Source organism: Pseudophryne corroboree, chromosome 7 (genome assembly GCF_028390025.1).
Source record: "Pseudophryne corroboree isolate aPseCor3 chromosome 7, aPseCor3.hap2, whole genome shotgun sequence".
Lineage (NCBI taxonomy): Eukaryota > Metazoa > Chordata > Amphibia > Anura > Myobatrachidae > Pseudophryne > Pseudophryne corroboree.
In genome coordinates this window covers 154402863-154429000 of record NC_086450.1, presented here as the reverse complement: position 1 = coordinate 154429000, position 26138 = coordinate 154402863, and the positions used below count along the sequence as shown (strand labels likewise).

Below are 26138 nucleotides of genomic sequence, written 5' to 3'. Positions count from 1 at the left end.
TTAAAGGTTATTTTTTTTTAAATGTTCAATCTCTGTAATGTATTTACAGGTTTATCAATAGACTATGGAGAAAACAAGTTATATTGGATCAGCTCTGGTAATGGGACAATAAATAGATGCAGCCTGGATGGAAGTAATTTAGAAATAATAGACTCAATGAAGGAAGAATTAACAAAAGCTACAGCACTAACTATAGTGGGTAAGTAAAATAATACAAATTGTGATGCCTCCTATTGATTGATTCATTATTAAATAGGGCTTGTTACAGTATGTACTAAATGCTTATTACGTGATTTCTATGGAAAGTAAAACAAATTAATAGATAGTACTGTATGTAAAGGTTTAAGAATGCATCCAAAGTTTGTTGACTTGTCTTACAGTACTATATTACATACCTAAGTTTGCTCATGATATTAATGGTTTGCATAACAGATGTACTTTTTACTAATGGTAATCTCTGAGAACATTGTATGTAAAAAGGATATACCATACATAGTAAATTTAATTTTAATTAGTCTGTTTAATTAAACAAGACATTTTTTAAAATGTTAAAAACATACAATTAATCTGAACATACACCTAAAGATTGATTGTCCAATCTGGCTGGTTGGAACGAAAATCTGGTAATGTACAGTATGGGAGCAAATGACAATTGACCATTTGCTCCCAAACATTGAAAAGCAGGCAAAAAATGGTCAATCAGACATGTTGGTTAAATTTGTCTGATTTAACCAATATGGCTAAATGACTGTTTTTGTAAATTTTCTGGCATTTCAGAGCAAATGGTCAATTGTCATTTGCTCCCATACATTACCAGGTATTCAATCCAAACAGCCAGATTGGACAATCAATCTTTAGGTTTATGGCCAGTCTCCATGCATCTTCCATATCTATGTGAATTGTTAAAACAACCAACTGCAATGCATTGAAGATGATGGTAGAAAAAGGGACATGCCAACTGTGCCATAAAGACTTTGCCAATGTATGGCTGCTCTGAATGGCATAGAATTTACCAGGACAGTGAAAGCCAAGATGCAGATTTTTTTTAAGCAGAATGATTTTCTAAAACATATTTATTTTGTACAAAAATTGCATAATCCACTGAAAATGGGAAGTGTACTCTACTTCAGGATGATGCCATTTACAAGGAAGCTCCTTTAGAGGATGTCCCACCATTTGATTTTTAGAACAGAGCTTTTGATGGCCACAAGCTTCATCTACAGGAAGCCTGTCTGGGACTTGTTTGGTTTCCTTAGTGTGGGATAGGTAATACTGACCAGCATGTGAAATTCTGTAGAGGCATCCTTATACCTCTGCAATTCTTCTGAAAGCCATTAGATGGGGTACTGGCACAAAGACTGGCAATGGAAATATCATTACGCCCAAGTCTATACTCATTTCGGAACACTGTTTATTACAAAATTAAAACATCTGTTTGTATAAGATGGTAAATGGTAAGATAAATGCCTTTCTTAACTAGCAAGATTTTCAGAGAATGGTTCAACATTTATCTGGCAATATTTGATTAGTGCTACCATAGCAGGTGCTATTCATTGTCATTAATTCCTTATACTTTGGATTAAATTGTATATTAAATTGTTCTATACAGGCACTTGACAGAAGGACGTATAATCTACAGATGGGTGCCCAAAACTCAGTTCTCAAGGGCTACCAATAATTTCTCTAATTAATAATAATTAACCAGTAATCCTGGCTATAATTATCTCCAAGACAGCTTGCCTGTTGTGCCCCGAGGGCTGAGTTTGGATCTTCTTCATCTTTGGTATCGCTATGTGGTCTGCTGATATATGAAACCAGCAGCTTGCAAAAAATAAATGTTTACTGGTTTGATGAGATTCACTTATGATTGTAATTTTCCTGTAGGCGGTGTGGAGAGAGGGTGAAGCTTTTCAAGTTCAATGACAAATTCCTAATTACCATTAGCAAGTAGTTGCAATGTTTCACTTGAGTGCAATTTTTTTTTATTTTTTTGTTTAATTTGTACTGAAAGGATATTTCATTTTAAAAAAAGTGGTGTTAATATTTCTTTTGTGTTGTTTGAGGTCTGCTGATAACATTTGGACTCCACAGGAGAGCCCACTTGACAAGATTTACAGTAATGCAGCATTTTGTTAAATCCACGCCCACTGCATCTTTCTTCTGCTTAGTTCAGCTGACAGAATTACATTTCCGAGTCCTGTTAATATAAAAATGGCTGCATTGGCACAGTTAATATTACTTGGTTGGCTGAAGTAGAAGCATGATGTGGCAGATAGTTGGCATATAATTACACTCTGCAAACCAAGTCTTCCTTTATCTAGACAAGGCTTCATCAAGGGTCTTTATATCCCATGCCATCCCATCTCTGTTTAAAAAGAAGTGGTGTAAAAGTAAATATTTCTAGATTGGGGAATTATAATTTGAAGGCTAAATACAATATTCTTACATATGTATGAACTGGCTATACTACAAGGGTAAATGACCTTATAAAAAATGACAAGTCTCCATTACAATTGGAACCCAACACCTGGAATGTTTCACAGCATAATTTGGTTTGGGTAAAATTGGTCAACAATGCTCATCTCTAGACTTTCGCTAACAAAAATGTGGTTCCATTTATCATACTGTTAAATAAATAAAAAACAAAAAACAAATGTAAAGTGCTGCAAATAGAATGTAAATGAAGGAGGATGTGAGGGGTGCTTAAAAAGTTGGTGTTTATATGCATACTGTCTTTTTTCACTTATTACAGTCATTGCAAATACTGTAGATCATCCTAAACAGGCAAATTGTCATTTATAGCTCATTATACGTTTGCACGTACAGACCCTATGGCTAAAATTTATAAGCTATTTCCGAAATACAGAATAAAGTAAGCAAAACCCAACCGTTGTGTACTGTTAAATTGAAACAATACAGGACTATATAGAATGTAACTGAGAGTGGAATGTAAATAGTTCACTTTGTAGTTCTAAGAGTTGTTCAACTGTGCTGTTTTTAAACATTGACTCTTCATTGACATTTGTATGCATGGATCTTTCCTTCAATCAATGTTAACAGAATAAGGGCAACATGTTTCCTTCCGGGAGCAGCTGGAGTTCCTTAATGATGGGAATCATTACAAGCATGCGTTCATGGTTTCACTTGCGACTCTCAGTACCTCCTGTTTTTACTAAGATAAAAGGTTTTGCAGAGCTTTAGAGTAAGTGCAAAAGAGATGAGCATAAAACCGCTGGGATTTGCAAACACGTAGATCGAATATCTATTTTTTTATTATTATTTGGCATTGATAGAGCTGTTTCTTATTTCATCTTCTTAAAGGACCACTATACTCAATAATGTATATTTTCAGATGTAGAAATAAAATGCATTATTCAGTCTCACCCTGTCTGTGCAATTTCCCGGGTTTTAAAGATTTGCCCCTGGAAAAAGCTGTCCCCATCTTTTAGTATAATAAACAACACAATTCCGCTATTTCTGCAAGTTAGATACCATTTATATAATTATTATTCTCATTATATTGATGTATACAGTAATCTGTATATAAAGGAGTATATAAAATGCAAAAATGTATTATCATTACCAAGTCCAGTAAAGGTGACGTACTTGGGATTGTAGTTCTCCAACAAGGCCATAACTTGGGGTGCATGAGCGCAGGACTGTGGGCAGCAATATATCTGCCCCATGGCACCTGCATTTGGCTCAGCCACTAGCTCTACTGCACCTTCCTTGTCAAAGATTGGTGCATAGGAGCCTTTGCAAACTTTTGCCCTGGGGTTTAAACTGTATCTAGTTGTGCCCCTGGACCTGCTCATTGTAATTTGGTATGAATTAACTGGAGGGCATTATAATATTAAATAATATGAACTGAGACACTGTTATGTGGCACAGTATGAACAGGGGACGCTGTAAGGTCGCATAATATGAACAGGGGACACTGTATGTCATAATGTGAATTGGTGATACTGACTGAGTTGCATAATGTTTACTTGCAGCCCTACTGTGTGACATAGGGGGGGGGGGGGAATTCAATTCCGGGTGAAGGGTGTGAATTGCCATTGCCACAATATTTAAATTCAAGCAACGGCACCCCTCTCGCACACTTCGCCTGGCTGTCAAAATTCCTGATTCGCACAAAAGTGCTCACTACTCTGTAGGGGTAGAGAACCCTTTTGTGTGAGATCCCACTGATGTAAAGTGCAGTGGCTGCCACGCAGAATTAGCAAGGTGAATGGATTCACCAGAAATTTTATTTCCCCCATTACGTGAATTAAGGCACAACTGTGGTTCTCAAATAAACTAGGGCACTACTATTTGGTATAACATTAAGTAGGACACTACTATGGATCAGAAAATATTGCTATGGGGCCCACAGTGTTCTGACTACACCCTTGCTTACATGCATCAGTTCAACACAAACATTGTTCCTTAAAACTGAATTGAAATGTTGCCAGCTATGCTGCAGTTCTATTAAGTTGTAAGGGTTTCATCCCTGACAGAGATCTTTAGGACATTACCCTTGTAGGAACCGATACAGGTGCAAAAGTTGACTACTGAGACAGCACTGGCCCTTCCACTGTATGAAATAACCAGTCGGCAAAGAACATTTATGCTATGCAAGTCTGACAAACTGCCAATCACTCTGTGTCTGCTGTTAGAGAAGCCCCTCCCTCCTAACAAGATAATATGTTGTAGAGAAATAAAAGGCAGCATTATTCATTATAAACTCTTCAGTTATTCCAAATATATTATTCAGCTCATTAGTGAATTGCTTTCAATATACAGTATAGTGACTTTACTTTAAATTAAATACTGTACAGATTACTATTTTAAAAGTCAATAGCTCTAATTTCCCTAATGTGCTTTATATCTTATGATCAAATAATCAAATAAATGTGGGTTGAATATTCTGTTTTTAATAGAAAATAGTCCCATCCCGGGAGGTCAATGTTTGCGCAGATTCTGACACTTCTGCCAAATTAGAAATTAATGTCTTATATTCTGCAGGTGGTATATCATTTATTTGAAATACTAATGTGTCTGAAGGAGTTTTATCTGTGCTGTAATGAGCTCACTAATCAGATCTTGCCTCACTCCAATATTTCTTTTCCCCTTTTATTCTCTAACAATTAATACAAGGAAAGAAGCAATAAAAAATGGGCACTTAATAGCAATTACTTATCACTGTACACCACTTCCAAGGCATTTTCTAAGTTCTCAAAAAACCCATTGCTGGGTACACAGCTCAGTTTACCACATTTTTAGCAGTTTCTAATGTGCCTGTGTATATTTTACAGGTTGCAGGTTACATTTATACTGTATATTAACTATACCAGAGTTTCCCAAACTCTGCCATTACAATCCAGGTTTTAATAATATCCATGCTTAAGTTCAGTTGGTTAAATCAAATTGACTGAGGTACTAGTTAAGTCACCTGTTCTCAAGCATGGATATCCTTAAAACCTGGACTGTAATGGCAGAGTTTGGGAAACCTATACTAATGTTGGAGCCAAAGGATCCCTCCCCAGTGCTGTCCGTGTAGCATGGCCGGGGTCCGAAGCGGGAAGAAAAGTGATCACATATACGGAGTTGATACATTCCAGTCATCAAAGATTTGCAAATGACTCCATAAGGAACCTTTATTATTGGAGGAAGACTGTAATGAATAATAAATAAACCCCAATAGCTTATTATGCTGCCAGTTATAAGTGAGAAAAACAGGCCAAGGGGTGTATCTCAACCTGGAGCCCTGGACAAATGTATACTGTGCCTTTCCTAAACCTGGTCTGAGGAGTCTCATAGGCCCTACACACTGGGCAAATTGAGCGTCAGATGATATCGTCCAAATTGGCTTGCTAAGTTTAACGATAAAAAACCAACGATGAATGACCACAGGGACGCGCAAAGTTTATCGTTGGTGCCTCCACACTAAATGATATGAACGATATATCGTTCATTTCTGAATGATATTGTTCATATAGTTCTTTAATATAGCCCAGTGTGCACTGGTGTATTTATAATGGGTGCAGTATGTGCGGTGCACATGGGCTCCTGATTCCAGAGAGGCCCCACACCGCACACACACTGCACCCATTTCTTCTATTCTCACCTTTCTGGCATCCATCAGTGACTGTGTGTGGGCCCCCTCCTATCCCGTAGCCGTCACTGCCGCTGCTAGCGCACTGAGCGCTAGAGACACTGGCACAGTGCCAGAGTCAACAGTGCATGTGCAGGACTACGGAAAAATGGCACAGCTGACATTTTACAGAGTCCTGCGCATGCGCTGTAGACTCTGGCACTGTGCCATAGTTGGGTGCTGAGAGCGCTGACAGTGGCGGTGATGGCTACAGCAGAGGAGGGTGCCCACACATGGAGTCTGCACATGGGTCCCCTCCTCTCTAGAAACGCCTCTGCCAGTGTGTAGGGCCTATTAGTTATACACTTGTTTAATTAAAGCTGTGGAGTATGGAAGACTGTTTCTGAGAGATGGCCTGCACATAGCATTGGTCTAGAACAAGGGCTGATACTAATGATGGCCGTTGGTGTAAAATCAATAGGCGGCCATACTTCCTCCTTGGAGACACATGGATTCTCACGTTAGCTGTATGGAATCTAGCATTAGCATAAGATGGTAAATAAGGTTTCTGCAGCTTCACCAGAAACAATCATTTAATGCCCGACTCAAAATCAGGCCCAAAGCTGCTTATTTCCCCCAATCCATAGATTGCATCTACAATGTGACCTATATAAGTGCTGCAGAACTGCATAGAGAACAGCACAAAAAGATGCCAATATTATACAAGTGGTTATAATTTGCTTATATTTAAATCACTTTTAGATGCCTATACAAAGGTTTTTATATTTTATCATTAAACTGTAGCCACAGAACAGCCACAAATCGCATTGTAAGTGCACCTTTAAACATAGCAAACAGACCAGCCCAGAACACAGATGTGTGTTGTCGTCATCATTATCAATACATAAACTTGAAGCGTACCTGGCTAAGAGAATACACCTCCTATAAACTACACTGTACTGTATCTTAAAGATACATGCTAGTCAAAACTGGGCACATTAGAAAATGTTAAGTAATGAATGATGGTTTTCACATGTTTGGTTGGCAAACCAGTAAATTTTATTTATATCTTCTTCAAATCTTACACCTATGCCACACATAAGTTGTGATTTTATACAAAGTGCAGATTAATAAATGCTGTGGTTTGTGTTATAAAACTGCTTCCGATTAAATGTGGTTTTGAAATTGCATAATAAACAACAAGTACATCCCCACTTTAGAGTTATAATACATGAATCTCACTATATAACCCCATGAGGTATAAACGTATTCTCCTATAGTGGAATCATACTTGTGTCCTATTTGGAAGCTTCTATTTGCTAAAAGCACATTTCTGTCTTATTTCAGGGCATAGTAGTTTCCAGGACAACAGGGATTCTTTGTACAAAGACAAAATATGAACAGACTACCACTGGTCTAATGGCCGTAGAGAGCTGTATAAATCATTGGAAATATAACACTTTTTGTACCAACAAAAATAGGTCTGGTTGGAAAAATATATGACTTTGACTAAAAACAGATTTTGTATTGACCAAAGGGAGAAAAAAAAACACTTCAGTCTACAGTATATTGCTAAAATAAAAGTGGTATGTTTTTCTCTGTATATCCAATGTTATGAACACACAACACAGAGAGCTGGTGTCACGGTGTCTGGCGGCACTGGTGTCTCAGGGCTGCTGCAATCTCATTGTGGGTAGGTCCCCACCGCTGCCTTCCAAAGTAGTTGCAGTCAGCGTTTCCCTTTGCTACCTATTATCTTGTCTGGACTCAGGCAGCCACGGCTCCCGCTAGGGGCACGCTTGCCAACTTGGTTGAAATTTAAAGGGAAATGCACTCCCAACATTACGTAATGTTAGGGGCCAAATTTGGATCTCCTCCGTATATATGGGTATATGTGGACACTGCACAGTGCCAGAGTGTTAGGCTCTGTTCCTAGCTCCAGCGTTCTCCAGTGATAATCTAGTGCATGCAATAGAGTCTAACGTCCTGGTCCTGACATTGGCTGCATCCCTGACCTGATTCTGTTTAACCCCTGGTACTATTCCTCATGATTTCTGGTGTTGACTTTCCCTTTTATATGACCTGTTACTGCCTGTTCCCTGGTCCCATGTTTGCCTTCCTGCTTTTGACCCATTTTGTCGACTACGCTTTGCACACCTCACAGTATCTAATTTAGTTTCAGCTCTAGTGTCCATCAGCCGCATACTTGGGAACCCAAGAATAGGTCTGGACAGCGAAGCCTAAACCTCCTTGCAGGGGTCCCTGGTAAAAGACTCTACCTTTGTTCAGGGTATCAGCCAGTCCTATAGTATGGGGTAGCATCCACACAATCCAACCATGAGTTATGATAGCTGGTTTGTGTCACGATCCGGGTATCTGGACGCCATTTCTTACCCATCAGATGCCTCCTAAGGCTGGCTCAGCGCTCCAGGACCGGATCCCATCTGTTATCCTGATGTGTACATTCCTGTATCCTCTCCTGTCACTCTGGGACGCTGTCACAGTAAACGCCATATTACACCTGGCATGGCGTCTCCCGCGGCCTCCGCCGCCGTCCCTGAACTTCTGCATGCAGAGTGTCTGAGTGGCGATTACGTCAGCCGCGGCCTCCGCTGTGTCCGCGTGGTTGGATGTGCATCTGTCAGCCTGGCGCCTCCTGTCTCCGGTGGCCATTACTGTTTTCATTACCACATGGATTACAAACCAAACTTCCCTCCAAGTGTCTGCATGGGCGCAGCCATCTTGGATTCTGTCAGCTGATCATTTCCACCAATCTGTTCTCAGTATTGATAATCTGCATAATTGCCTAGCCAATCCCTTCCTTGCTGCAGGTATAAATACACTGTGCCTGAGCAAGGAAGGCGTCAGTGCTTTGGTTGTCAAACCTAGTTCCTGTTTGTCTCTCTCCTGTGATTGTCTTCCAGGTTCCAGCTCCTGTCTCAAGACTTCCACCATAGAGACCCGCACCAGCATTCCACCTGCGGTGTAGCCTGACTCTCCAATCCATTGTGGATTCATCTGTTTCCAGCTACAACATTACCTGCTTCCAGCTCAGCTTCCAGCAGAGTACAGCTTCCCTTAAAGGGCCGGTGTCCTTTCTACACTTTACCACTCTCCACCGGTATTATTATTTCTCCGCTCTCAAGTTCTACATTTCAGTTCATATTTCATCGCTCCCAAGTTCATTTATTATTTAACTGGTTCCAGCCAGTATCCACTCCGTGCTAACAACAGTCTGGTTCCAGCCAGTATCCACAGCAGCTGTTTTATCTTCAGCAACCCAGCTTTTCCTGGAACACCAGCTGGCATTATCCTGGGTTATCTCCATTGCTACAGTCGGGCCTGGTAAGGACTTTCCATCTAGAAGATCATAAGAACTATCTCACACTACCAGTTCCCTGTGGCTCCTGCCATCCTGTAGTACCCAGGAACTGTATTTATTCTTTGCTGACTTTTACGTTTTCTTTTACTGCTGCTGTGTTGCAGAGTTGTCATAATAAACATCATTGACTTTTATCCAAGTTGTCGTGGTCACGCCTTCGGGCAGTTATTATTCATGTTACTTACATGTCCAGGGGTCTGATACAACCTCCCAGGTTCCGGTACATCTCAGCCCCTACAACTGAGGCTGCCTCCCGTCAGCTCAGGCCCTCAGTTGTGACAGTAAGCACTGACCTAATGAATACAGCCGGAGACCAGGATCAAGCGGCCAGGCCGATGCAAGAACTGGCAGCCCGACTAGAACATCAGGAGGCTGCACAGGGCCACATCATCCGCTGTCTCCAGGATCTCTCTACTCGGCTGGATGGGATTCAGACAACTCTCCGTGGATCAGGCGCGTCTGGTGCGTCAACCACAGTGACTCCAGCTATAACCCCACCCACCTTACCCATTTCTGCTCCACGTCTTCATCTTCCAACGCCAGCAAAATTTGACGGATCTCCAAGATTCTGCAGGGGATTTCTCAACCAGTGTGAGATTCAGTTTGAGCTACAACCTGGCAATTTTCCCAGTGACCGTACAAAAATTGCCTACATTATTTCTCTTCTCAGTGGCTCAGCCCTTGATTGGGCATCACCGTTATGGGAGAGGTCCGACACCCTGCTATCTTCCTACACTGCCTTCGTGTCAACATTCAGGCGCATCTTCGACGAGCCAGGCCGGGTAACCTCAGCTTCATCCGAGATTCTCCGTTTACGCCAGGGGTCACGTACTGTAGGACAATATCTGATACAGTTCCAGATCCTGGCATCCGAACTGGCATGGAACGACGAGGCCCTGTATGCTGCATTCTGGCATGGCTTATCTGAGCGTATTAAAGATGAGTTAGCTACCAGAGACTTACCTTCTAAGTTAGATGAGCTAATCTCACTCTGCACGAAAGTTGATTTACGTTTCAGAGAGAGAGCAACTGAGCGTGGAAGATCATCTGCTCCAAAATCTTCTGCTCCTCCTCCTCGTCAACTGTCACCATCTAAAGATGAGCCCATGCAACTTGGCCGTTCCCGTTTAACTCCTGCTGAGCGCCGAAGACGTCTCTCCGAGTTTCTCTGTCTCTATTGTGCAGCTCCGTCTCACACCATTAATGCCTGTCCCAAACGTCCGGGAAACTCCAAATCCTAGCTCGCCAAGGAGAGGGCCGGCTAGGAGTAATGATCTCCTCTCCATCTCCTCAAGATTGTAATCTCCCAGTCTCGCTTCAAGTTGCTCAACGTTATCGGAACGTCATTGCCCTCCTTGATTCCGGAGCAGCTGGGAACTTTATTACCGAAGCCTATGTTAAACGGTGGTCCCTACCCACCGAGAGACTTCCTTCGTCCATTTCTTTAACTGCCGTGGATGGCAGCAAAATTTTTGATGCAGTTATTTCTTTAAGGACTCTACCAGTTCGTCTGAGAGTGGGAGTTCTTCATTCCGAACTTATTTCTTTTTTAGTGATCCCAAGAGCCACACATCCTGTGGTCCTGGGCCTTCCATGGCTCCGTCTTCACAATCCTACAATTGATTGGACGACTACGCAAATCCTGGCATGGGGTTCCTCCTGTGCTGAGACATGTTTGTTTAAAGTATTGCCTGTCTGTTCTTCCTCCCCCAGGTCGTCTGATGTTCCACCTCCTCCATATCAAGATTTCACGGATGTGTTCAGTAAAGCTTCTGCTGATATCCTTCCTCCTCATAGAGAATGGGACTGTCCGATTGATCTCGTTCCAGGGAAGGTTCCACCTCGAGGCCGAACTTATCCGTTGTCTCTGCCTGAGACGCATTCTATGGAGGAATATATTAAAGAGAACCTAGCAAAGGGGTTCATTCGACCTTCTTCTTCTCCAGCCGGCGCAGGCTTCTTTTTTGTAAAAAAGAAAGATGGTGGTTTGCGGCCGTGCATCGACTACAGAGGTTTGAACGACATTACCATCAAGAACCGTTATCCTTTACCCCTGATTACTGAGCTCTTTGACAGAGTTAGCGGAGCTACCATCTTTACAAAGCTGGACTTGCGAGGTGCATACAATCTCATCCGGATCCGTGAGGGTGACGAGTGGAAGACCGCCTTTAACACCCGTGACGGACATTATGAGTACCTCGTCATGCCCTTCGGATTGAGCAATGCTCCAGCTGTCTTCCAGCATTTTGTCAATGAGATCTTCAGAGACATTCTATACCGTCATGTTGTGGTCTATCTAGACGATATCCTCATTTTTGCCAACGATTTAGAGGAACATCGTTTTTGGGTTAAAGAGGTTCTGTCCCGTCTCCGTGTCAATCTTCTCTATTGCAAATTAGAAAAATGCGTCTTTGAAGTCAAGTCCATTCCGTTTCTAGGGTACATTGTGTCCGGTTCCGGACTAGAGATGGATCCTGAGAAACTACAAGCAATCCAAAATTGGCCGGTACCCTTAACCCTCAAAGGGGTCCAGAGGTTCTTAGGGTTCGCCAACTATTACCGAAAGTTTATACGAGACTTTTCCACCATTGTGGCGCCTATTACTGCTTTCACTAAGAAGGGTGCTAACCCGTCCAAGTGGTCTGAAGAAGCCATGCAAGCATTTCATCTTTTAAAACAAAGGTTCATCTCTGCGCCTGTTCTGAAACAGCCTGACATCGACTCTCCTTTCATCTTAGAGGTGGATGCCTCCTCCGTTGGAGTAGGAGCGGTGTTATCTCAGAGGGCTAAAGATGGCCATTTACACCCTTGCAGTTTCTTCTCCCGGAAGTTCTCCCCAGCTGAGCGCAACTATGCCATTGGCGACCAGGAGTTGCTAGCCATCAAGCTCGCTCTAGAAGAGTGGAGGTATCTGTTGGAGGGAGCTTCTCATTCAATCACCATACTTACAGACCACAAGAACCTTTTATACCTGAAGGGCGCACAATGTCTCAACCCTCGTCAGGCCAGATGGGCACTTTTCTTTTCCAGGTTCGACTTTAAACTCCAGTTCTGTCCGGGCTCTCAGAATCGCAAGGCCGATGCCCTTTCCCGCTCATGGGAGCAAGAAAATGAGTCAGAGTCTTCAGACAAGCATCCTATTATAAATCCGTTGGCATTCTCCACGGTAGGGATGGACTCTACGCCCCCATCAGGGAAAAGTTTTGTGAAGCCGATGCTAAGGAAGAAGCTCATGCATTGGGCCCATGCTTCCCGTTTTGCCGGACATACAGGTATCCAAAAAACCCTGGAGTTTATCTCTAGGTCCTATTGGTGGCCAACTCTGAAAAAGGACGTCTTGGAGTTTATTGCATCTTGCCCGAAGTGTGCCCAACATAAAGTATCCCGCCAGTCGCCTGCGGGGCAACTGGTTCCACTATCCGTTCCCCGTCGACCATGGACCCACTTGTCGATGGATTTCATTACAGACTTACCCATGTGCAACAAGTTCAATACCATCTGGGTGGTAGTTGACCGGTTCACCAAGATGGCACACTTCATTCCTCTCACCGGTCTTCCGTCAGCTTCCAAGTTGGCTCAAGTATTCATACTAGAGATCTTCCGACTCCACGGTCTTCCTGAAGAAATTATCTCAGATCGAGGAGTTCAATTCACAGCCAAATTCTGGCGAAGTTTATGTCAAGTCCTCCAAGTCAAGCTAAAGTTTTCCACGGCTTACCATCCTCAGACCAATGGTCAAACCGAGAGGGTGAATCAGGACTTGGAGGCCTTCCTCCGCATCTATGTGTCCTCCTCTCAAGATGACTGGGTTCAATTACTTCCCTGGGCCGAGTTCTGTCATAACAACCAGTATCATTCTTCATCTGCTTCAACACCATTCTTCACTAACTTTGGATTCCACCCTAAAGTCCCTGAGTTCCAACCGCTTCCAGCAACTTCTGTTCCCGCAGTGGATATCACCTTGCATCAGTTTGCCAATATCTGGAAGAGCGTACGATCAGCTCTGCTCAAGGCATCGTTCAGGTACAAGAAGTTTGCGGATAAGAAGCGTTGAGCAGTTCCTGCTCTCAAGGTGGGTGATCGGGTATGGTTATCGACGAAGAATTTGAGGTTAAGAGTTCCCAGTATGAAGTTTGCACCTCGCTATATCGGTCCTTTCAAGATTGAACAAGTCATCAATCCTGTTGCTTACAGACTCCAGTTGCCTCCCTTCTTAAAAATACCCAGGACATTCCATGTTTCCCTGTTGAAACCGCTGATCTTGAATCGGTTTCATTCCTCACTTCCTCCAACTCCGAAAGTCCAAACTCAACGAGGCGTTGAGTATGAAGTGGCCAAGATCCTGGACTCACATCACCGTTACGGTCAACTACAATATCTTATTGACTGGAAGGGTTATGGTCCTGAGGAACGTTCATGGACCAATGCTTCTGATGTCCATGCTCCTGCCTTGGTCCGGAGATTCCATTCCAAGTTTCCTCAAAAGCCAAAGAAATGTCCTGGGGCCACTCCTAAAGGGGGGGGTGCTGTCACGATCCGGGTATCTGGACGCCATTTCTTACCCATCAGATGCCTCCTAAGGCTGGCTCAGCGCTCCAGGACCGGATCCCATCTGTTATCCTGATGTGTACATTCCTGTATCCTCTCCTGTCACTCTGGGACGCTGTCACAGTAAACGCCATATTACACCTGGCATGGCGTCTCCCGCGGCCTCCGCCGCCGTCCCTGAACTTCTGCATGCAGAGTGTCTGAGTGGCGATTACGTCAGCCGCGGCCTCCGCTGTGTCCGCGTGGTTGGATGTGCATCTGTCAGCCTGGCGCCTCCTGTCTCCGGTGGCCGGCGCCGCCATTACTGTTTTCATTACCACATGGATTACAAACCAAACTTCCCTCCAAGTGTCTGCATGGGCGCAGCCATCTTGGATTCTGTCAGCTGATCATTTCCACCAATCTGTTCTCAGTATTGATAATCTGCATAATTGCCTAGCCAATCACTTCCTTGCTGCAGGTATAAATACACTGTGCCTGAGCAAGGAAGGCGTCAGTGCTTTGGTTGTCAAACCTAGTTCCTGTTTGTCTCTCTCCTGTGATTGTCTTCCAGGTTCCAGCTCCTGTCTCAAGACTTCCACCATAGAGACCCGCACCAGCATTCCACCTGCGGTGTAGCCTGACTCTCCAATCCATTGTGGATTCATCTGTTTCCAGCTACAACATTACCTGCTTCCAGCTCAGCTTCCAGCAGAGTACAGCTTCCCTTAAAGGGCCGGTGTCCTTTCTACACTTTACCACTCTCCACCGGTATTATTATTTCTCCGCTCTCAAGTTCTACATTTCAGTTCATATTTCATCGCTCCCAAGTTCATTTATTATTTAACTGGTTCCAGCCAGTATCCACTCCGTGCTAACAACAGTCTGGTTCCAGCCAGTATCCACAGCAGCTGTTTTATCTTCAGCAACCCAGCTTTTCCTGGAACACCAGCTGGCACAATCCTGGGTTATCTCCATTGCTACAGTCGGGCCTGGTAAGGACTTTCCATCTAGAAGATCATAAGAACTATCTCACACTACCAGTGCCCTGTGGCTCCTGCCATCCTGTAGTACCCAGGAACTGTATTTATTCTTTGCTGACTTTTACGTTTTCTTTTACTGCTGCTGTGTTGCGGAGTTGTCATAATAAACATCATTGACTTTTATCCAAGTTGTCGTGGTCACGCCTTCGGGCAGTTATTATTCATGTTACTTACATGTCCAGGGGTCTGATACAACCTCCCAGGTTCCGGTACATCTCAGCCCCTACAACTGAGGCTGCCTCCCGTCAGCTCAGGCCCTCAGTTGTGACAGTTTGTATTTATTATGCTGATCAATTGGACATAAGGCTGGGGACATACAGTATTACTCAGTGGGCAGTAGAGTATTGATAATGGGTGCTGTGTGTGCGGTGCACATGGGCCCCGAGGACCAAGTTGGCAGCAGTAGCGCTGCAGGAATCATTTGGAAAATGGTGCTGTGGCCATTTTTTCAAGAAATTTTGTGCATGCACTGTAAGAAAATCTCTGGGAAAATGGCCACCACACCATTTTCCCAGAGACCTGCGAATGCACACTAGGCTCTATAACTAGTAACCCTAGTGCCACGAGTCTACAATGCTACTGGCAATAGAGGAGCTGGCTCAGACATTGTCAGCAAACAGGCCTCCTCCTCTCTTGATACACCCGTCAATGAGCAACATACATAGTTTTATACTCTATGATTTCATTTAGCTATTTCCTAGGTGAAAACGTTAAGGCAGTGTACCTAATAAAAGTTGCATGAAGACATACACAAATTACTGTAATAAACTAAATTCATCTCAAGGTTAAAAAACTGTTTAAGAATTCTGTTATTGAAAATAACAACATAAAAGAAGAAGAAATGTAATTAAAGATAAGAAACTTAAACTTTAGTTGCAGAACCGTCATTTTAACTGTAACATGAAATTGAGCCCTAAATGAGCAGACGTTTCAATTCCAGTGAATTATGTGCAAGAAAATAAAGACACAACACAGTTATTAGCCCTTATCATTGTACTCAGTTCCACACTGCACACATTTACATAAATATCATCTCTTGGATAAGATTGTGGAAAAATATAATGCAGTGAATAGTGTATCTGTCTACTCTTTACTTGTACTTTACTGGAAAACACACGGAGGCTCATTAACATGTTCTATGAAGTATGATGCCCTGTTTCATTTACTTCAAAGTCTTTGTTTGATGTTTTCAGTGTATAAAGAACATGAATATATCACTGTGAGATTGATTTCTTTGTTCCTTTTTAGTATTTCCTCTGCTTTAAAATGCTAGATAGCATTGCTACCTACCTGACAAACTTACAAGTGCCTGCAAATTGGTGTATGTAGCCTTTCCTAGATAGTTATTTTTGGAAGAATTTGCTAAACTGTATCTTTGGTGTATTTGTTTAATGAAGAGAATATAAAAATAGCGATAAGCAAACACCCTGTTTTACAGTTAGCAAATAGTTTACCAATTTATTTTATTGCTATGTACCAGTACACATTGCACATGCATATGCATGGTTAACAAAACAGTTGCAGAATCCAAGTTCAGTGAGTCAATAAATTCCTTACCCCCTTTAATGAACTTTTCCTGAATACCCCCACATTGCCAGGTCTCCTCTTACACGCTCTCGACCTTGTGTGTTCTTGACAGTATAAAATAGGGGTTTATTCACTAAGCCTTGGATGGAGATAAAGTACCAACCAGTCAGCTCCGAACTACCATGTCATAGTCTGTGTTTGACAGTTAGGAGCAGATTGGTTGGGACTTTATCTCCATACACTTTATCACCATCCAAGGCTTAGTAAATAGATCCCTTTGAAAGTGACAGAAATTTAGTCAGACTGATGAAGGTTAAGCACTGAGGTAGTGTCAGGCTTGTGGACTGTAAACACCCCACCTCTGTTATGGATCTTTATAAATGTTAGCTGTTGGTCGTATCAGTTAACAGCTAAGGTGTGGCCTCAGGCATTTCAGTCTATATTTGGTTCGCAATTCAAGCTGCCCTCTTTCCCTTCCTGATGTTACTTGTCTTTTTGTTTGCCTTGGTTTGATTGGTTGTGTCTGGTGGATCAGAATATTTGTGGAGCATAGCTGGCACCCTCTCCTTCACAATATAATTTTGCCTCTAGCCAAAGCAACTCCATCTATCTGGATGAATCTCTGTTAGGAAAGGACATGGAGACAATGAGTTGGAATTTTGAGCTGTGCACCCAGGGGAATGATGTTATCACCTTTTGAGGCTATCAGTGCTAATCTGCCTGCCCCCTTTTCACTGCCGCCACTTGTCCTCTTTTGTAACGTAAATGCATTTGATACTCTAATTTTTAATGCCAGAACTGTTGTAGTTATTTATTAGAATAAAGTTTTGTTTTTATAAGAGTATAAGCCAGCATCTGTCATTACAGTTTATGAAGTCAGCTCCCAAAGCTACTGGCTCGTCCCTGTCTTGGTGCCCCTGCTAGCTCCCAAACCCACCCACCTGACATCCAGAGATTAATAGTTTTGTTGCCTCTGTGAGCTTTGCCACTGGACAAAAGAGAGAAAAAAAAATCATCAACTGGTTCACAGACAACTGAAACTAGTAGAGTCAGGACCAGGATTTGGATAGGAAAGAACAGACGGTGGGAATTGGAGAGTTATGTTTTATGTTATTTGTTTTGAAATAAAAATGTATATATTATATAGCTATATATACTATTGAGCTACAACAAACGTCTGACTTGTAAACCTGGCACTAATACCAAAATAAATAAAATATACATTCAACAATATAAATAGCATCCTTCTTTAATAAAACAGCTGGATCCAAGGGTAAAACAATCACCCATAGCAATAATATGTATAGGAGCTTGGGGATGACATGCTAGCCTCCTTGGCTCTCTGCTTTTCAAAGAGCAAAGTGGGAGCCCCCGCTGAAAGTGGGATTTTGCAGAAAGAGCTGAGCATGTGGTCTGAGCCAAATACACATGGTCAGATGAGTCTCTTACTTTGGCCATACTCTGAAGTGAGAAACTTGGATTTCCTCTACTCCCTCCCTCCCTCCTCAGTACCCCCTGCTCTTCTTCCTCTGGTTGGATTATTTTTCCCTGTGCAAAAATGTTGTATCATAAATAAAATAACAATACCCCACACTTTAGGAAGATACAGTACCTAATTCAGCCTGGGGGGGAGCAGTGCCATCACTACCAGTTTGCCAGGATGGCGCTCACTTTGGGTGCTATATGAGGGCCATTTCTGCCAGCGCAGTCACCCACAAATTTTAACCCATGGAGGGCCAGACAGAAAGCTCTCAGTAAATTATCCCAGACTTGATTTTTGGTCCAAGCTCCTGGCTCCATTATGTCAATTTATCATGACATAGGAATTTTACTTAGTTAAGTCCTTTACTTTCCCAAGGTTGCCTGGGAACCCTATATACAGTATGGTATTGGCAGCAGGCATGGGGGAGGGGGGGGGGTGTCTCTCTTTCAGCAATAGAACATCAGGTTGACATGCAAATATTTAATGCTAGCAGACATGAATGTGTGTGTAAGTTTGGGTTTTGCAGAAAGTGTCCCAGATGGGCAGTCTAAGTGTCAGCTTCAGTTGCACCCTGCAGAATTTTTTTTAAATAAAAGAAAGATTACTACAAATGTGATTAATCCTGGAGGATTTCCAGCAATTTTATTTGATTATTAAATACTTGTCATGATAATCCCTGCCCCTAGCCATTTGTCACTCATTAGAATGATGTTCCATAACTATAATACATTGATAAATTACATGTCAGTGGTTTCTGTTAATGTCCCTTTAATTCTAGATGTAGCAGGAAGGCACTAGAGATTTTCATAGAGCAGCAGCAGTAAGCTAACGAGTTACTGTGTCATTGCATGGTAACAGTTCCTACCCTTTGAGTGAACTACTTCTCCCTTTCCCTTTTAACAGTGTGGGAGTGATAAAAAAGGGATCTATGCCAGATTGCTTTATTATAATAGATTACAATATTTAAAGTTATTTAAATATATTTAAATTAAATATTTTAACCATCTGAATTTATTCCGGTTGTCTGCAGCTTCAAGGGATTTTGCTGTGACAAATTCAGACCTTACTGATTAGGTCGTTTTAAATCATTATCTTTCCTCAGAGAATATGTCACTCAGATCGCTCAGACTGGGAAAACTGTGCTGTGAAAAAAAAATGGTGCTATTGCTCTCAATTGATGTCTTTTAAAGTGTGAGTCAGGGTGCTTTTCTGCATGAATCAAGTTCCTATTTATATGACAATTATCACTATTATTACCATCGGACAGATTTAGAACAATAATGACTTTTTTGTGATGATGGATTTAGAAGCATCCTGGGGCTTCATATGTCTTAATGTATGAATTATTTAAACACAATGGGACAATCTAGAGATCCTTATACAGTGCTTTTCATGTTCCATGCCCAATCAGATTCACTCTACTCAGATAAACTCAGATAAATGTAGGTGGACTGTCACAACTAGATGGCTAGTTATATGTCAGAACATGCTGTATATTAAAACATCTTAAATATGTGTATTCACCTGTGTATGTGCATAGGTTGAATACATGTTTTATTATGCTTGCAACAGTTCACACTCACAGACCCATAGAGGTACATTTACTAAAGCTTCTAGAAGTTAAAAGTGGTGATGTTGCCCTTAGTAACCAATTAGATTCTATCTATCATTTCTCTATTGCATCTTAGAAAATGATATACAGAATCTGATTGGTTGCAATAGGCAGCATCACCACTTTACATTTTTAGAAGCTTTAGTAAATTTAACCCATAGTGTTTCAAAGTTACAATAGGAAATAATCATAGTCACTTGTACAGATGCTGAAGGGGGAGGCCCACGGGACAACAAAGGGGAGTGTGGTGCTGTGAATGTTGTCATCATACTGCCACCCCGCCAACTTCACCACAAATTGTACAGGATCCCTGAAGGGGATCCGGTCTCTAGGTCGACAGGGTCTCTAGGTCGACAGGGTCTCTAGGTTGACATGAGTTTTTCACAATTTTTTTTATTTTGTGACCTTTTTCATACTTAACAATACACGTGGATTACGATTGGGAATAGTAACCTTGCCTGAAGCATGGCGAGCAAACACGGTGCACTATTTGGGGTTCCCAGTCACTGCATAGAGAAAACGACACACAACATTTTTTAAAACTCATGTCATGACTTAGTTACTGTCAACCAATAGTGGTTGACCTAGTTACTGTCGACCTAGTTACTGTCGACTTTGCATACCACACACCCCTGGAGAGCTCCTTGAAATTTGTGCGTCTCCCATATATTTTCTAAGAGTAGGCAAGTATGGAAAATATGATAAATGTAATTCAGAGACGCCAGTTGCTTATGACTGCACTGTAACTGTGCCTAGTATATATCCCTACATATTCCATATTCACACTGAATATACAGTAGGAAGACCACAAATAGATGTAATCAAATTGAAAGCACCATCTAAAGTGCAGCCCATGAAAAACTTTTGCATGCATCGTTAACCACATTGAGTGTGTACACTGGACAAGATTGTAAAAGATCTCGCTCAGATCGGCCTTTCTGAGCGATATCTTCCACTTTCTCGTCTAGTGTGTATGGGGCTTTAGATCCACTGTAGCATTGTCCTAATAGGAATTAGAAACCCTTCGAATCATGGATGGGCTACCTTGGTTCTCTTGCTAGGATGATGCAGTGAGAAAGGAAAAGTATGGGGTAAATTTACTAAGGTGGGATTTTTTTAGAACTGGTGATGTTGCCCATAGCAACCAATCAGATTCTATCTATTATCTTCTAGAAGCAGCTAGATACATGTTAAGCAGGATCTGATTAATTGCTATGAGCAACATCACCAGTTCTAAGAAAAAACTCCCACCTTAGTAAATGTACTCCTATGTTTCCAAAGTTGTGACCGAGGAATGTCTAAAAGCCACCTATTATGGGTAGCCCACATTGATTTTTGTTATTTAGTTCATACTCCAATTTTCGTAATTACTTCTTTTATCATGTTCTTTTGCCAAAAGACTGGGACCATAAATTAAACTTTTTTACTGTTCTCAAATATTGCTCCCATAAGTCTGAGGGGTGCAGTTGAACCGTGTGAGCTGTCTCTCCTATAACTAGAGTACTGTGTTGGACCATGCTGTTCCCAGTTCCTCCGAGCACATTTTTGCCTTATTTAACTTTTGGCTTTGTTGAATCAGAGAGCATGTGGGGGCACCTGGATCAGAAAAGCACATACCCTTGTGATTTTATGGTCAGTCTTTCACAATGTGTGTCGACAGGATGTAATGGGGTCCAAGATTGCCAGAAGTGCGGAATGCCGGCGGATTTCAGATGTTTTTTTTAAATGGGCAATCACGTACAAGGCATGGTGTTGTCTTGTAAGTGATTTCCCTTTTAAAAAAAGTCTACGATCGGCCGGCATCCCGCAACTCCAGTGATCTCGGACTCCATTACATCCTGCTGTGTGTGTCTATACTGTATGTGTCCATCCCGATGTTAATCCATATTTTGTAATTTTTTACAATTTCTTCATTAAACACTTTTAAAATGAATCATAAGATACAAGTAATGCAGTTTATACATTATGGGAGTCGCATCACTACTCTACACTACACTACACTACTCTACGCAGTACAGATGGTGTAATAGTTAGCATTACTGCCTCACAGCACTGAGGTGATTGGTTTGATTCACACCATGGCCCTAACTGTGCGGAGTTTGTATATTCTCCCCGTACTTGCGTGGGTTTCCTCCGGGTACTCCGGTTTTCTCCCACAATCCAAAAATATACTGGTAGTTTAATTGGCTCCCAACAAAAATTAACCCTAGCGTGAATGTGTCGGTGTATATATGTGATAGGAAATATAGATTGTAAGCTCCACTGGGGCAGGGACTGATGTGAATGGTGAAATATTCTCTATAAAGCGCTGCGGAATATGTGTGCACTATATAAATAACTGGTAATAAATAATAAATAAATAATAATAATACTCTCCTCTGTAAGTGATATTACAGGCCACCAAATATAAGGATAGACTTTACTTAATATTGTACACATTTCAATGGCTTTTGTACTGTATAGTACATTGTAAAAAATCTACTGTGACTTAGTGTGTAGAAAAGTTAGGAAAACGTTAGGTAACTGAAAATACTTTCTTATGCGATACATATATATATATAGTAAAATGAAACGACAGAGTTACTAACAAGTGTGAAGCAGCAAGGCGCTAATAACCACAGTTTGATTTGAGGCTCCTGATGTGCCGTCTGCTTCTTCCTCCTCACTGGCTGCCTAAGTTCATGCAACCTGCTAGCTTATAAGCTGCCTCCTGTATTCCTCTATTGTAAAAACAAAGAAGAAATATTCATGTGCAGCCTGTACTCCGTGGGAATCCTCCTATTATTTTTCTATTAAAATATGGTCTCACTGAGAAACAACCCTTGGCTATTCAGAAGTTGTGTGAGAGAATTTTTTTCTTTTTCAATATACTTATGCATTTGTTTTTTATTGTGAAATAGTGTAACACTTTTTAGCTTAATGATTATAGTTAAAAATTAGTTTGATTTCAGTTTTCTTTTATTTGGAAAAATCAGTCTCTTTCTAAAAAGATGTAAAGTAAAGCTTGCAAACACAAACATAACAACACTAAGAGGGGTATCCTATTACCTGCCGTAATTTGCCGCACACAAAAGTGGGCTTTTATCGTGATAAAAGCCCAATGGCCAATTCAGGCTATCCAATTAGAGCCCATTTGTTTTGTGCAGCAAATTTATTGTATCACATGAAAAAACCTAGAATATGGACCTATGCATTTTTGCGGTCGCAATCGGGTAACAAATGGTAATTTATTCGGTGGTGAAACCAAATACTCGTTAAGTGCCGACACCATGGCTAACAGGATAGCCTCATCTGCAGTAATTAGCCACGGTAATTTACCGCAGCTAATAGGATATTGGCCTAAAGATCCATCTAGCTAAAAGACATTGGGGAACTTCAGTCCCCACACAACTAAAACTATCACTCAAGGACACAACATTCGGCCTGAATCATGTTTGTAAGCAAAGCACAAAAGCAAACAAATGGGCACTGCATGGAGGGGCAAATGTAACATGTGCAGTGAGATGGAGATTTGGGTGAGGTGTGTGTAAACTGAAATCTAAATTGCAGTGTAAATGTAAAGTTGTCTAACGTTTGTGGGCTACATGCAAAAACATCCAGTATTTACTGTATCCTGCCCAGGTAAAATATAAATGTATTTGCTCCCCTTGCATGGCTTCCAGATACAAAGTTACTGTACTTGCTTTTTTGCTTTGCTCACAAACATGAATCAGGCCCTTTATAAAGTTCATCAAACACCAATGGGATTGTATGTGTTCTAGAATAAGTTTTTAAACTTGCTTAAGCTGTGATCCAAAATACTGTATAGCACAGTGCCATAAAAAATTGATCAGTTCATTATTTCAAGTTCCTAAAAAATGTATCTGGCAGTGATCAGTCTGTGTAGAAAGTAATATTCTTAGTGCACTTAAAAGGCTTCATGTAATCCAACAACTAAATCCAAGAACCAAATTGTGTTATTTGTCCAATTAGGCCACTAACAAGTGTATCAGCATTGGAATTGTTGATTTCTCACTGATTCCCAGCAAGGATTGAATCCCAACATCAGTCCCGAGGGTGGGGGGTTGGGGTGGAACGGTTTGCCAACTTTGATGGTGAGTATGAGTGACCACACTGACCTCTCTATAACTGAAACCAACCCAACTGACCCTAGCAATCTCTACTTAGAGCCTTCTGTGGTGACTCAATTTAGGAGAAGGTGAGGGCCGCAGGCAGGAGTTTAGGGAATGCAGAAGGAAAGGGGTCTGCACTCACCAATGTGTAAATAATAGTAATGTTAAGTCAGTAAAAATTTGTGTTTATTTCTGAAAGTCACAGTGCTTCAATACACATAACTCTAGTAGTCTAAATTAAAATTATTTTAATGGTAGCAACAAATGGGTGAGATCAGTACAAAAGACAAATTATGTACTGTAGATAAACAGCAATGAGACAAATGCAAAATTTGTTTAAAAAAATAAATAAAATAAAAGTAATATATAAGAGTCAATAAATAGACGTGTTAGTGGCTGCACGGTTTAAATAGGCTGCAGTACCACACATAAGGCAAGATCCACGGCAACGCTCCCGCTCGGATGTTGTTGTACAAAGTTAATGAAGACCTTTTGAAGAGTCGCAGTTGTATATAAGTGACATATAGTACAGCCCTTACAGCAAGTGGCTGTGCACATAGTAGGTTCCCTGCCTGTGTCCAGTAGATTGTGGAAGACAAGCAGCCTCCTATGGTGTATGCCACATGGGAGCCAGAGAATGGTGCTCTGTCAACCATCACTGTGGAACAGGTAGTGGGCAAGATGTTAAGGGAAGACCTAAGTTTCAAAATAGGTTCCCTGGATCATAGGTTATAAAAGGAGGATTGGAGGGCACGCCTGACAGGATGTCCTCAGTTTATAACCCTGAGGCAGGTACTGACATTAGAAACTGTAGGGACCTATGGAAGAGTTAACACTTACTTTAGATCTGTAGTGACATCCTTCACAAATTTGACTAGGAAGGGACTTCCCAAGTCAGAAGACTTTACACTAGCTGGTGAATTGATAATGCAGTCACTGAAGGAGTCTCTGGTACCAGCTCCAGTGCTGATGGCACATTGTTTATGGGCAGGACATTGTGTTATAAACTAATGCATTACTGCATGGACTGGGAGCAGTACTGAGCCAAGAGGGACCATATGGTCAGGAGCACCCTGTGGCCTGCTTGAGCAGGATACTGCTATGGTGGGAGGTGGGGTATTGCACAATTGGAACAAAATGTTTGACAGTTGTGTGTGCATCGGGCCAATTTCAGAAGTGTTTGCGCAACTGCCCCCCCAGCAGTGCTAACATACCGCCAATCTTTTGAGTGACTGCACCTACCTTGAGGAAACTGACAGACTGTTTGGTGGAAACTTGAACTTCATGGTAACTATTTGGACATGATTTACTAGCAAGGAACAAGGCCTACTGCAACATGGATGAAGTGTCTAGGCTGGAGCCAAAGCAAGCCCACTGGCTAGAACCCTTTATCCCCAAGATATTTATTATTATTATTATTATTATTATCCTTTATTTATATGGCGCCACAAGGGTTTCACAGCACCCAATTACAGAGTACATAAACAAAAAATCAAACAGGAAAACAGCAACTTACAGTTGATGACAGTATAGGACAAGTACAGGGTAAATGAACATAGTTACATCAGCAGATGACACTGGAATAAGTATAAGGTGGCAGAAGACTGCTGGATTTGGTGCAGTTGAAGATTATTAAAGTAAGAAAGGATAAGCACATGAGGGAAGAGGGCCCTGCTCATGAGAGCTTACATTCTAAAGGGGAGGGGTAGACAGACAGGGGTGACACAGATGGGGTACATATAGAGCGTAGAACAGAAGGTTTGGATGAGATTTGGCTGGGTTTGGTGAAAAAGTGGGTCTTGAGAGCCCGTTTGAAGTTTTGTAGAGAGGTGGAGAGTCTGAGGGGGAGAGGTAGGGAATTCCAGAGAAGTGGTGCAGCACGTGAAAAATCTTGGAGGTAGGAGTGGGAGGAAGTAATCCGTAGGCAGGAGAGTCGGCGTGCATTAGCAGAGCGAAGAGGACGGGTGGGAGTGTAAAGGGAGATAAGGTCAGAGATGTAGATGGGAGAGGAGTGGGTGAGGGCTTTGTAAGCGAGTGTGAGAAGCTTGAAATGGATTCTGAAAGGGAAGGGGAGCCAGCGAAGGTCTAGTAAGAGAGGAGAGGTGGACGTAATGTGTGTTCCGTGAGGAAGATGAGCCGGGCAGCAGCATTGAGGATAGATTGGAGTGGAGAGAGGTATTTGTCAGAAATGCCAGTCAGGAGGAGATTACAGTAAGATACTGCGTGACCAGGCGCCAAATCGTTTTTACATGGCCCAATGGTAGCCCGCATGGATGGGTGAGGGGGATGAGTATGGCCGGAGACCCACCCACATTGTGGCTGTGGCACTGAGAGGGTTAATCCCTTGTGCTAGCTAGAGATGTGCACCGGAAATTT

The 26138-nt window shown here is 41.9% G+C and overlaps 1 protein-coding gene across 1 annotated transcript in view; it reads left to right on the top strand.

The window, feature by feature from the left end:
* LRP1B (LDL receptor related protein 1B) overlaps window positions 1–26138 on the top strand; it is a 1835733-nt gene that overhangs the window by 1126600 nt on the left and 682995 nt on the right. Inside the window, exon 32 of the mRNA XM_063932605.1 lies at window positions 50–199. Coding sequence (XP_063788675.1) covers window positions 50–199 — 150 coding nt within the window. The remainder of the gene's footprint in view (window positions 1–49; window positions 200–26138) is intronic.